The 13577-nt window shown below is 33.8% G+C and overlaps 2 protein-coding genes across 3 annotated transcripts; both read right to left on the reverse strand.

Annotated features, from left to right (window-relative positions):
* Positions 1-395: 395 nt before the first annotated feature.
* On the reverse strand, positions 396-8580 carry LOC129569308 (uncharacterized). The gene is made up of 25 exons (XM_055448041.1): positions 7986-8580; positions 7663-7906; positions 7326-7514; positions 7183-7256; positions 6902-7101; positions 6367-6482; positions 6050-6266; positions 5786-5961; positions 5567-5693; positions 5171-5503; positions 4791-5094; positions 4455-4725; positions 3157-3431; positions 2843-3092; positions 2594-2782; positions 2440-2513; positions 2143-2342; positions 2040-2087; positions 1902-1969; positions 1624-1837; positions 1374-1549; positions 1189-1309; positions 963-1122; positions 719-891; positions 396-652 (listed from the first exon to the last, which is right to left on the reverse strand). The coding sequence occupies exons 1-25, from the start codon at positions 8227-8229 to the stop codon at positions 455-457; spliced, it is 4641 nt and encodes a 1546-aa protein (XP_055304016.1). The 5' UTR covers positions 8230-8580; the 3' UTR covers positions 396-454.
* Positions 8581-10039: 1459 nt separating this feature from the next.
* LOC129568980 (nose resistant to fluoxetine protein 6-like) lies at positions 10040-13323 on the reverse strand. 2 transcript variants are annotated; one of them, XM_055447328.1, is made up of 13 exons: positions 13026-13323; positions 12734-12965; positions 12460-12648; positions 12297-12370; positions 12035-12234; positions 11922-11966; positions 11797-11861; positions 11490-11706; positions 11247-11422; positions 11027-11153; positions 10622-10954; positions 10486-10556; positions 10040-10375 (listed from the first exon to the last, which is right to left on the reverse strand). In XM_055447328.1, the coding sequence occupies exons 1-13, from the start codon at positions 13300-13302 to the stop codon at positions 10189-10191; spliced, it is 2193 nt and encodes a 730-aa protein (XP_055303303.1). In that variant the 5' UTR covers positions 13303-13323; the 3' UTR covers positions 10040-10188. The 2 variants fall into 2 exon arrangements, with proteins under 2 accessions (XP_055303303.1, XP_055303304.1); XM_055447329.1 differs by lacking the exon at positions 11922-11966.
* Positions 13324-13577: the final 254 nt, after the last annotated feature.

Below are 13577 nucleotides of genomic sequence, written 5' to 3' on the forward strand. Positions count from 1 at the left end.
TGGTTTTTTGATTTCGAGTAGGAATGAATCAAATTTTTATTATTCCAATATTGCCCATTGTTATATTTTCAACAATGTTTACAAACTTTTCAAAAAAACGATTTTATCTCTTTATCGTTGAAGTGTATGAAATAGAGTGTTAATTGTTGTTTGCTTTCAGTAGCGTTGTAATAAATTTTCCAACGTGTCCAATCGGAAGTCGAATAAAGTGTTTGAAAAATGAAGAATTGCAACTCAAACTAGGCCATTCACAAGATTATACACTGAATCATAGATCGGATGAGACTTTCAACATTGACTGTGACAATAATTCATATTGTTTCTATAAGCTTAAATGCCTAGAGAACCTGATTGAAAGACGCAACGTCCCTTTCCATTGAAATCACACGATCACATAGTTCATTTCATTTTGAATCTTTATTCAAAAATTCGATATAAATTTAGATTACAAGCTTCAGGTGTCAACATTGGATCTGCTTTCTGCAGTATTGTTCTGCAATCTATTCGGTTCAATATTAGTGTTACTGTTGTCAGGTTTTTTGCCTGTACTGAACATTAGTTTTTCAATAATCAAAATCGGCGATTCAAATGCAAGTGTACCTATTATTGCCACGAACACAGTTAAACCATAATTTCCAATGAAAGCGTGAAACTGTAAAGATAAATGTTGTATCCAACTTGATTCGTGAATCGAAATATTCTACGAGTAAAAACGTACCGCAGTCAATTCCGTGAAATAAGGTGGTGCTTTCATAGTGCCCATTGTGATCAAAATTACTGGGAAATGCAGTAGATAAATTGAATAGCAAAGTCTGGAAATCGGTTGCCATAATGGATGACCAAGAAACCAATCGACTGGGCCACCATATCCATGAACGCAAGCAAAAATCACTGTGTGATACAACATGAAACGTTCTTATGGCCATATATTTTATAAATTGTTTTATTATGCAGCACAATACCGTAGATTAAAGCGATGGCCCATGCAACACGACTCAAACTATCATAGAGTGCGTAATCTAATGGAACAGATTTCGAACCGATCTGTTGCAGTGGATAATTGACAAAGATTACAGCCACCATCAAAGCTAAAGACAACACCCAAGCAAAAAGGTTGAATATCTAATGGAACAGAATTGGTATGAACTCAAAATAAAAATGTAAAATCATAAATTGAAGTTGACCTACTTGTGGAATTCGAACTGGTCTTTTCCTAGCTTCAACGAAAATAAATCCTGCCATTACACCGATCAGCCAAGGCGAGAATCTGATATGCGTGGGATAATATGCTTTGTCCATTTTCGTAAGCCTGCAAAAGAGAAAGTTTCATTTTATTTTTCTGTTTAATTTGTATGAAATACTTTGCTGCATACATGTTCGTTAAATCAAAATGTAAGTGAACAAAAATGGTCAATCCAATGCACACCAGGACAAGTGCCAATAAAATCGGCATTAATATCATCCTAAGCTTGTACATCAGATAAATAATAACCGGTGAAATTAGGAAAAGTTGCATATCGACGGATAAATACCAAGAATGACCGAAGCACTGAATGAAAAAAAAATTTGATCGAATTAATTAAAGTTCACAGTGAAAATTGATAATCAGCTAACTACACTGACAATATCATTTGGATTAACGTAATTTTGCACATATAATAAAGTTGACCACCAATATTTCTCGCAATTCGTATTTATATTCATTAATTGCGACCAAAGTGGTCCACTTCCAAAGAATCGAAGCAAAGACATCGAAAACAGCACAGAAATGAACAGAAGTGGCGTGAGCCGCAGGTAGCGATGGAAATATAAGAGAGAAATATTTATTCTTCCTTGACTGAAAGGAAAAAAAAAAACATTTATAAAATTGTGAAAAAACCGGAAATATGTTCAGCTCATACGTTTTATCGAGATGTTTCAGCATATTGATTGACACCAAGAGTCCACTCAAAACGAAAAATGTGTCGACCTGAAGAAATGGAAATTGTATGATTGGTTCGAGCCGTCCAGTAATTGTAATAAAATTGGTGTCAACTTACGGCAATCGGTGCGGAAAGGATGATCATATTATGGTATCGCGACATGAACTGAAATTCAAACATTTTAATACAAACTCCAAAAGTGATTGAATAATTGCCCTACCTCAGGTATTAAAGCGGTATTTCTGATTGGTAGCATGCCGTACATGAGAAAAGTGTGACCAAGGACAACCCATTGTGTAGAAATGGCTCGAATTCCATGCAAACAATACATCATGTCCAATGACTTGGTCTTTTTATTGGAAAGCAATTTCAATCCATTTGTAAAGAATGAAAATGCCGAAAGTGCTTGAGATTTGGTGCCTGGATGAAACAAACATCATAATTTGTTCTACCTCTTGAATGATAAGATTATTGATTGTCTTCGAACACGTATAATTACAATTACAATTACACTTACAATTTGTTATAGTACACATCACGTCATAACAGGTGCTCGCTACTACCAGACACAGAACGAATGCCAATAACATACTGGAATTCACAATAGAAAAAATCCAATGACCCAATAAAAAAAATTTACAATTTAAAAACATGACTTATCTGATACTCACATTGTGACTGTGTCAATTGTCCTGAATTCTGAAGCCGTTTCTTCGAATTGGCACGTGTTTTCTGGAAATTTGACGGATATTATGCTACCGTTTTTCAAAATTTTGTCATTGATAATCGGTTCCAATAGATGTAAAGAACAAGTAGCTGGCATACAAGTCCCAAATTTAAACCCAAGTCCATTTGATTGCCTATAAATTAATAAATTTGATAAGTTTGAATTTTATTATTGATTATAATTTTGCATTTACGGTGCGATAGCCATGCGTGGTGTGATCGTTGGATCTTCGGTCTTCCAAACGTTTGGAACGTTAATATTATTCATGTGCGATCTTGGAACTAAAGTTGAAGTGTCCATATTCAAAGCCAATTGTCCCATACAGTACTGCGTTTTATATAGTGTACCATTTCGTTTGATGTTGAGACATTGCGAAAAATCGCCAAATTCGTAGAAATTTCCACTTAAAATACCGCTCGGAATTTTGCCCCATGAATCTAAAACTACACGAAAAAATTAGTGCTTTCAATCAATTTCAATGTAGTTTTCAATTAATTATTTACTTACTTTTCATAGCCCACTCTTCATGGTTCTTTAATCCTTTTTGGATAGCAGCTAATTCTTTGAAACATTTCAAAAGTTGAGTCAATTCGTTCAGGCTATATCCATCTGGCAAGTTCAAAATATCAAAATCACTCTTCAAAAACAGATCACTTTTCATTTGTTCAAACTCGATAAAATTGAGATTTGATTCATTGGTTTGTAGCTTCGCATGATTGAATTTAATACTGATAATAAACAATATTAAAAATGAAAATTCAATTTGGACTTTCGCCATTTTCAGTCAGACACTCTGACGATTTCCACAAACAACTGAGCGAATTTGCAATTGAAATTGAAATTTATACGCTTAAAATGTTCAATTGATGACATGACAACTTTTTATCAGATAAAATTTATTTGTACTGTGATAAGTCTATTGAATTGACTCGGCTACTTTTTCCAGTAGTAAAAAATATCGATTTTGATAATGGTCACTTATCTATATGGTCATATATATGAATCACAGCATTGTATCAGCTTGATCTAGCAATTCAGTAGCTATTGAGAATCAATTGATTCAATGATTCAGATTGGTTGATAAAAAAAACAATAATTCAAAAAAACTTGGGCGCTAATTTACGTCAAAATAATACCATCATAAAAAGAACTGCTCCAACACATCACATACACACACACTGCCAATATTGTACTCGTTTTTACACTGAAGTTTGTAATTGCATGGTTAAAGCTATTTTGTACTATTTTCTATTTGGTCATGATGAACTTCCGGCTGATTTGGTTGATTTTAATGTTGCTCGTTGGCTCGATTCAGCAATGCGATGTATCTTCAACCACTTCGCTTAAATCACGCCAACCAATAACATCTCCTTGTTCTATATTTATCATCTCCGAATAAAGAAAATTCAAATAAAAGTTGAAGTTGTTTTGAGAATTGAATAAGTTCTACAGACTCTGATCACGTTTTAAAAACAGATTTTATTTTTCATTCGTTCAAAGTCGATAAAATTGGAATTTTCATTTTTATTGTTATGTAGCTTTGCATGGTTGAATTTAATACAGATAATAAATAATAATACTAAATATACAAACTTAATTTGGACTTTCGTCATTTTGAAGTAGACACTTTGACGATTTCTACAATCAATTAAGCTAATTTTCAATCGACATTACAATTTATATGCTAAAAATGTTCAATTGATGACCTGACAACTTTGTATCTCATAAAATTAATTTGTACGGCTGGATACGTGATAAGTCAGTCTATTGAATTGGATAGAATATTTGTTTTCGGTGGTCAAAACATCTGTTTATCTCTGTTGTTGTTATATAACAATCGCATTGATGAATCCAAAGCTTCCAAAACTTCTCCGGTATCATCGGAAATGGTTGGTGGAGTTAGAATCGAGTTTGTATCATTCTCCGTTGGTTCATTCTGAACTTCTGGCTGATTTTGTTGATTTTCATGTTGCCCATTTGCGGTATCTGATTCGGCTCGGCAATTCGATGTATCTTTAACCACTTCGCTCGGACCATGGCAACCAAAAGCATCTCCTTGTTCGGTATTTAACATCTCTGAATGAAAAAAAAAATGAGTTAGAAGTTATTCTGGAAATCGAATAAGTTCTGTGTATGCAAACCCGATTGTTTCAATTTCTTGAGAATTTTTATGATTAGGCCTCGATATGGTAAATTCAATGCTGCTAAAACTTCTTCGGTGTCATCAGAAATTGTTGGTGAATTCAGAATCGAGTTTGTATCATTATCCTTTGGTTCATTTGGAATTTCTGACTGATTTTGTTGTTCGTTCTCCGTGTGGGTATCGGGCTTGTTTATTGAACCGAAGATGAATTTCTCGATTATCACAATGGGTGACTCGAATGCTAGAGATGCTATGATCGATACAAAAATAGTGATGACGTAAACCGAAATGGAAACGTTAATCTGCAAGTATTCAATAAAATGGTCATAAGTTTCATTTCGAATAGAGCGGATGCTGAAAGAGTGCACGGATCATTACCGCATTTGATACACTGAAGTACAGTGGGACGTTTAATGCTGACGCAGTAGCCATGATTACTCCAATATGCAACAAATAGATTGAATAGGAGAGTCTTGAGATCGGCTGCAATAACGGATGCGACAAAAATCTGTTGACAACACCTCCGTGATTGTTCACACAGGCGAAAATGATGAAACATATGGCAATCGACCATACAACTCGACTCAACGCATCATATAATCCAAACTGTAGAGGGGATGCCGTAGAATCAAGTTGCATGAGTGGATAATTTGCAAGGATCACAATCAACATCGACACCAAAGATATTGCCCAAGCCAATAGGTTGACCAGCTAAAAGAAAATACCGTTAATTTTACAATAACAAAAGATTAGAGACGAAAAACCAATACACACTTTTGGAATTTGCACTGATTTTTTGCGAGCTTCAACAAAGAAGTATCCGGCAATGACACCAATGAGCCAAGATGAAAATCGAACGTGCGTTGTAATGTATGCTAACCCCAATTTTCCATCCTTCATTCTGCAAAAAAAACATACTTTGATTAATATGCTCTTATTTAAATCGAAAAATTCGTGTTTTCTCTATAAAATTAGACTATTTGCCACACTTACAAAGCCGTAAATTGATAATATTCATGTATTGCAATCGTTCCGCCAACGCAAGCGATGACCAGCATTGAAAGAACATACAATGCTCTGGATTTGAAAAAGTATATCATGTAAACAATGAATGGCGCAACGAAGAATAGTTGCATATCGACAGACAGGTACCAAGTGTGAAGAAGACACTGCAATGAAATGATAATTCAGACAAATGTTCCGGAATTAAAAAGAATGTCGTTGTTTGTTTAAATAAAAAGAATGCTTAGCACTTACCATATCGTCAGGGTAAACATAGTTTTGAATATAAAGCAATGTCGCCCACCAATTTCGTTCACACTGTTCGCTGAAAAATCCCACCATGTAGGGAAAAAGTGGGCCACTTCCAGAGAATCTCGCTAGTGACATGGAAAGTAGAATGGTTACAGCCAAAAGCGGAGTAAGTCGCAGATATCGGTGCAGATACAACCGGAGAATATTCATCTTTCCTTTACTGCGGCGATAAGACATTGTTTTCATTTAACATTAACTTTTTAAACTAATTTTTGAAGATTATATCGGACGCTTTTAAATTATTCCGATTCAAAAAATACCTTTTCTCCAGATATTTCAGCATGTTGATTGACACCAAGATTCCACTGATTGCAAAGAAAGTATCAACACTAACCGGTGCCGAAGCAATGAACATCGCATGATATTTTGTAATGAACTGCAAACACGAAAAGTTTCGATTTCAGATTCAGAGAATTTTATAATTGAATGTCCGAGAATGAAAACGCAACTTCTATTCACAACACATATAAGTGAAACAAAAATAAAAAATTTATTGAAATGAAACAACATCGAATTTTTTCAAAGTGTAACAACAAAAAAGATTTTTTTAAAGTGTAACATCGGTATGTTGTTACACTTACTACATACCGATGTTACACTTTAAAAAAATCTTTTTTGTTGTTACACTTTGAAAAAATTCGATTTTGTTGTTTCATTTCAATAAATTTTTTATTTTTGTTTCACTTATATGTGTTGTGAATAGAAGTTGCGTTTTCATTCTCGGACATTCAATTAATCTTATTTTACTATTTAAAATTATGTTCAATTGGAACAAAAAACATATGCGCCATTTACCGTGGGAATTGCAATTAAATTTTGATTCGGGAGCATTATAAACATGAGAAATGTATGACCGATAACCACCCATAGTGTTGTAATAACACGTATCCCATGCAAACAGCTCAACATGTTCGGCGAATTGGATTCTTTGTAGGAAAGTAGCTTTTGTCCATTCGTATAAAAAGAAAATGCCAAGAGTACTCGAGATTTTTCGCCTAGAATCATACGATTATAATGAATTGTGAATTATTTATGGAATGAAAATCAGCTGATATGGTATGAGTAGAAAAACTTACGATTTTTGCTGGTGTAAAGGATATCGTAACTGGTACTCGTCGCAATCAAACAGAAGATTATTCCCAGAAAAACACTTTGAATGAAAAAAAAAAAAACAAAATAGTTAAGATTGGATTCAATATCAAATGAATGCATCACTTACATTGCAGCCGTGTCCAAAGTGCTCAATTCAGAAGGGCTTTCTTCCAGCTGGCAAGTGTTTGTGTTAAAACTGATCGACACATTTTTCGTTTTGGCATGGATTAATTTGTTGATGATGGGCTCCAACATGTTCAGAGAACAAGCAGCCGGAACACAGACTCCAAATGTAAATCCTGGACCACCGTCAAATCTAATTGTTTGTCATGAAAAATTGAATTGATTTTTTTCATCAAATTTAATATGATTTTTTTAGTTTTCAATGGCATTCACAGGATGGTTGTTGACTTAAATTAACTCAATTTTTCACTCGTGAGTGTTATAAATTAATAGGTACTTACTTTGGCACGGCACCGCGTATATTTCGTACTTCCAACAAGTCTGGAGCGCCCAGAATTTGTTTTATGTGTTGATTTGGTTTTTGTTGAAGCCAGCCTTCCACGTCAAACGATAAATGCCCCAAACAATACTGCGATCTATACAGTTCACCATTCCGCTTGATACTGAAACATTGTGAAAATTCGCCAAAGTCATGAAAATTCCCACTGAATAATCCCGATGGAAATTTTCCCCATGCATCCAACACTGAATGTGAAAAAGAACAAACATGAATTAAAACAAGGTAAAACATTCACTTGAACCAATAAATCAAAAGTCAATTTACGTTTCAATGCCCATTCTTCGGAATTCATCAATGCATTCGCAACTGTTTCCAACTCCGTGACACATTCTCTATCGTTTAATGCGCTAAAATCGCCTTTGGTGAATAAATCATTTTTGATGTACTCAAAATTCAATAAACTAAAATCGCTTCTGTTGAATGCTGATCGCAAATCATTATATTTGAAAACAATTACAAGTATTATTAAATAAAAAGACTTTAAAAAGACACCATTGATTTGTGCCATTTTTTAAAACAATTTTTGCAGGTTAAGTTCGGTTTTTGGTGCACTTTTTTCATCAACGAATGATCACACAACAAAATGAATTTTCTTACGATTTTATCAAGCAATTTATAGAGAAAATTTCAAATCGATAACGTTGGGACCGAAAACTATCACACAAATTACCCAACTAAACACACATTTTTAAAGATGCACAAAAACTTGATTGTGATTTCAACTGACAGTGTGTCTCTGTTTACGCGCCATTGTCACAATCAATAGAAATCGGTATCGCTCTATTTTGCCATCTCATTTAACAAACGCAATGATTGGAGTGTATTTGCATGTGCATGGCTCTGTTTGAATTGCCCCATTGACAGATGAACTGTCAAATGCTAAATTGTATACTGTCAAATGGATTGCCGGATTTGTTTATATTATTCGGATTAAATTAAAAGGTTTTTGGTTTACGAATGAACCTATTGTATAAACATGAATGTAAACACATAACATATAGTCTTTTGAGATGTATAATCACTTGAATTTGTTCAGCTCGGCAATTTTTCGTGGTTCATTTTGTTTGTGTCAGATTCTGTTTGGTTGAACGTACTTTGTTCAAACGACGAATAATAGTTTTGTTATCATTTCTGCCGATTCGTATTGCATTAGATCTGGTTGACACATTGCATCGGAAGCATGAGACAGCAAAAATAAATGATATTCTCATTATTGACCTCAAAAATTGAAAAATACTTGCAATTCATGAACAATTTGGTTTGAAAAATATTTATTATTCTTTATTGTTTCAGAAGATCAAAGATCACGAAGTTTGATGATGAATATGTTGCAGTTGCATCTCATAAATCATTCGATTTTTAACTCGATCTATTCTTGAATGGCTTTGGTGTTTAAGGAATTTTCTGCTTATTTTTCTAATCCCAAGGCTGTCAAATAATGTAGCAAAAACCGAAACGTTTAAAAGATAAAACTATGTCGATATTGAAAGAGAAATCGAATCTATATTCTTTTGATGAAATCATTTCAATGGTTTTCTTTTCTTCATGAGTTTTTTCCATGAAATAACATATAATGAGATTAGTAATGAAAAATAAAGTGTTTACCAAATGATTACGTGCTTTGTACTTCCAAAACATGCAAAAAGTCTATGAACGGGCGCTATTTCGTCTTATTGACACATTTTTCTCTTTGAACATTTTCTTCATCGCAGATGTTTCTATTATTTTCATAGAATATTACGTTACTAACAAAAAAAAATTGTATTATTGTATCTTGAACTAATAATGCGTAATTATTATGAAAAAAAGGACAAGACGATAGAATTCATTAACGTAATTTGCAAACTCAATAATTTAGAATTTCAATTAGATCGGAATTTGGTGCGGGGATTCATCGTAAATAATTATCCTGAGAATTGACATAAGTTGATTAAATACTTATCCTGATATTCCATAATTATTTGCAACTACATTAACCGATGTGAATGGAATTGTAATTGAAATGCGTGTAATTTAATAAATTCAAAAAGATCTTGATTTTTAATGAGGTGTACAATGTAATGTGCCCATTCTTTTCCAAGTTCATTTTATGTAGAAAATTTTCTTACTGTCAGCCTCACTTGGTAGACAAAAAAATGAATAAAAATTGACAATAAATTGTACATTGTTCATCAAAATTGTCTTACAATGTACTGTTTTGTATGCAATTCATTGCAATTTGGAAGAAATCCACCAGAGTCTTTCATCTCACTTCTTCCACTTATTCAATGCATTCGAGCTGTTTGTTTTTCACACATGTCATCTTGTATGAATGTTCATTATTACTTTATTCGATAAAATCCAAGAAAATGATTATTTTACGCATAAAATACAATGATACATCGTTCACGTTCAGCTGAGAAATATTATAATATGTATTTGATAATAAGAAGAATATAAAAATGTCAAAATCAATTCCAATTACATATTATTCATTGTGTTTTTTTAATAGTTTGATTAATATTTCAGTTTGATTTGGTTTAAATCTATTCTGTTTACAGCCATTTGGTTTGGTTCCATTTCGTTCAGATCCATTTTGTTTGTCTTTAGTATCAACATCCAGTTGGGGTTCAGCCACTTTCCGGGAAAGTAGTTTTTCAATCATCAATACAGGCCTTTCAAAACAAAACAAAAGTTGAATTCGAATTAAATTCATTCGATGTAATTTTTGTGTTTTTGATATTCGTGGTCGCTATCACTTGACCAAGAGCTCCATTTACTTTACCTTTCGAAAGCAAGGGTTGCAACTATTGATACAAAAATCGAAATGATATAATTTCCAAAGAAAGCGTGAGCCTGTGAATTTAGATGGAACATGGCATAAAAACATGAAACATATTTTAAACAAGGAAATAACTCACAGCGTTCACTTCACTAAAATACAACGGAGATTTCATTGAAGCCATTGTTAACCAGATGACTGGCAAATGCAACAAGTAGACTGAATATGAAAGCCTTGAAATCAGCTGAAAAAATGGATGAGCCAAGAACCAGTTGACCGGCCCTCCATATCCATGGCAGCAAGCAAAAATGATAAAACACAAAGAACACGCCCAAATGACGCGACTCAAACCTTCAAACAGTCCAAAATCAAACGGAGACAATTTTGAGTCAAGTTGTTGAAATTGATAACTCCCAAAGATGATGATGAACATTGAAGCTAAAGAAAGTGTCCACGCAAATAGATTGAGCATCTGAAACATGAAAAAGACAATTGTAACAAAGAGAAAACGAAAAAATACTCTGAAAAATGCATCACATGTTACCTTGGTAATACGAAACGGTTTCTTTTCCGCAATAAAGAAGAAATAACCTGCGATCACGCCAACCATCCATGGGGAATAGCGAATATGGAGCGCATAATAGGCTTTTTCTAGTTTACCTTTCGAAAACCTGTGGAAATAATTTCAGATTTAAATGTACAATGCTAAATTCGCCGAGGAATGATATAAATTGGTTTATTCACACAAAGAGAAAACTACTTACATGGTCGTAAAACCATATTTCAAATGCACCATCAACGTGCAGCCAATGCAACAGAGAACTAAGGCGGATAAAATATACAATGCTTTCGCTTTGTATCGATAAACCGAATAAATGATGGCCGGTGCAAGTAAATAGAGCTGCATGTCAAGTGATAGCGACCACGAATGTCGAAAACACTAAAACAACATCGAATGAGTTAAAATTCCGAGTCCAAATGGTGATTTAAATGAAGGAAACACACACCATGTCATTTTGATTGACAAAATTCTGAATGTACAACAGTGTTGACCACCAATAGCGCTCACATTCGCCGTGAAAGAAGTGAAGCATAGTAGGCCAAAATGGTCCACTCCCAAAAAATCGCATCAACGACATGGAAAAGAGAAATGATGCGCCCAGAAGCGGTGTCAATCGTATGAAACGATGCAAGTACAGCTGTAGAAGGTTCAATCTCTCTTTTCTGCGAAGGAAAATATCGTTTTCATTGTTTTTTTTTTGCGAATGATTTCGAATACATAGCTCAATTTTCACGTGGAGAGCAAACAATTACCTTTCAAAATATTTCAACATTTTTATTGAAACCAAAAGTCCACTTAACGTAAAGAAATTGTCAACCTTGAAACAGAAGCAATTTGTGAATAAAATTTGTCAAAAGAAAAATTTAATCCTAATTACCGGGACCCCAGCAAGAATGAACATATTGTGATATTTTAAGAAGAACTGAAAATCAACGAATTTGGTTTTGAATTTATTTGCTTTGATCAATAGATAAGTTATAGTATTTTTACCTTTTGAATATCCGATTTATTGCTAACTGGTAACCATAAATACATTAGATATGTGTGCCCAAGTACAATCCATTGCGTTGATATTGCTCGAATCCCATTCATACAAGCCATCGCATTTGGTGATTGGATTTTTTGGATGGAAATCAATTCCATTCCGTTCGTGTAGAGAGAAAAGACCAAGAGTACTCGAGATTTTTCACCTGAAGTCATGAAACAATATAATCGATGTGTTTTAAGAGAATATGAGCTGAAAATAACTTACGATTGATCACGCTGTATAAAATGTCATAGCCTGTGCTTAGTAGTATCAGACATGAAATCACTCCCAGCAGTGTACTTGTTAGTGGAAAATTTATTTAATTTAAAATTAGATTTTTGTCCAAACAAACCAATTCAAATAGGTAGGTATAAATAATTAATCTTACATCATCGCTTTATCTATTTTTCTCAATTTTGATGGATATTCCTCGAATTGGCAACTATTTTTGGAAATTTTCACTGAAACATCGGTCATTTTCCCCCGAATAACTTCATTGATAATAATATCCAAAGCGTCTACAGAACAACTGGCCGGAAAGCAAGTTCCAAGTATTACACCTGGCTCATGCCCAAATCTGGACGAATTGCAGAAAAAAATTCAATTCGATTTAAACTGTTAAAACTGACAAAGATTCGAAGAATTGGAAAAATTAAACTCACTCTGGCTGAGCCGTGCTCATAACTTTAGGCACATTCATATGGCTTAAGGTGTATTCAAACGAAATTGGCGCTGAAATAAAATCTTCGAGATCAAAAATTACGTGTGCCATACAGTATTGTGTTCTATAAACTTCCTCATTGCGTTCGATGTGAAGACACTGTGAAAATGCGCCCAAATCGTAAAGATTTCCATTTAAAATGCCCGATGGCATTTTGCCCCATGCATCTACGACTGTAAAATACACACGGAATTGAAGCAACATTAATTTGCATTTGACAGATTCGATTTTACTTCTCGTTGCCCACTGCTCCGAGTTAATCAATCCGTTTTTAATTGAATTCAATTCATTTAAGCACTGAAGAAGCTCAACACCGTTTTGATAGCTGTATTCGCTGCTCTTATTTAGAACATTGGAATGAGTATCGAAGAATAGGTCGTTTTTTATTTGATCAAAGTTTGGGAAGTCGTCTTGTTTCTTCTTTTTCAAACTAGCATTAATGCACTCAAACGAGATCACAAAAATGATTAAACAAAAGAACTTTGATGAAACATCGCTTAATTTAGCCATTTTCAAGCAAATTTAAACTCTTTACACCAACACTGCACAAACCAAATTGAACGAGTTCGCCGTTTGGATGTGCAATTTATACAAACGCGAGTCTGGGAACGAAACCATTAATGGTGGTAATACTCTTTGTCATACCGTCATCACTTTAACTATTAATTTGTTTTTGTTCAAGTAATAATGTGATTTAACAACATAAATGGATGATTCAAAGAAGAAAATGACTTCATTTAGATTTTGCGGCGTCTGGAGTAGAGAATTTCAATTTGAATTGTCAT

The sequence above is a fragment of the Sitodiplosis mosellana genome, unplaced genomic scaffold, assembly GCF_009176505.1.
Source record: "Sitodiplosis mosellana isolate CC-2019 unplaced genomic scaffold, AAFC_SMos_1.0 Smas_scaffold_30, whole genome shotgun sequence".
Lineage (NCBI taxonomy): Eukaryota > Metazoa > Arthropoda > Insecta > Diptera > Cecidomyiidae > Sitodiplosis > Sitodiplosis mosellana.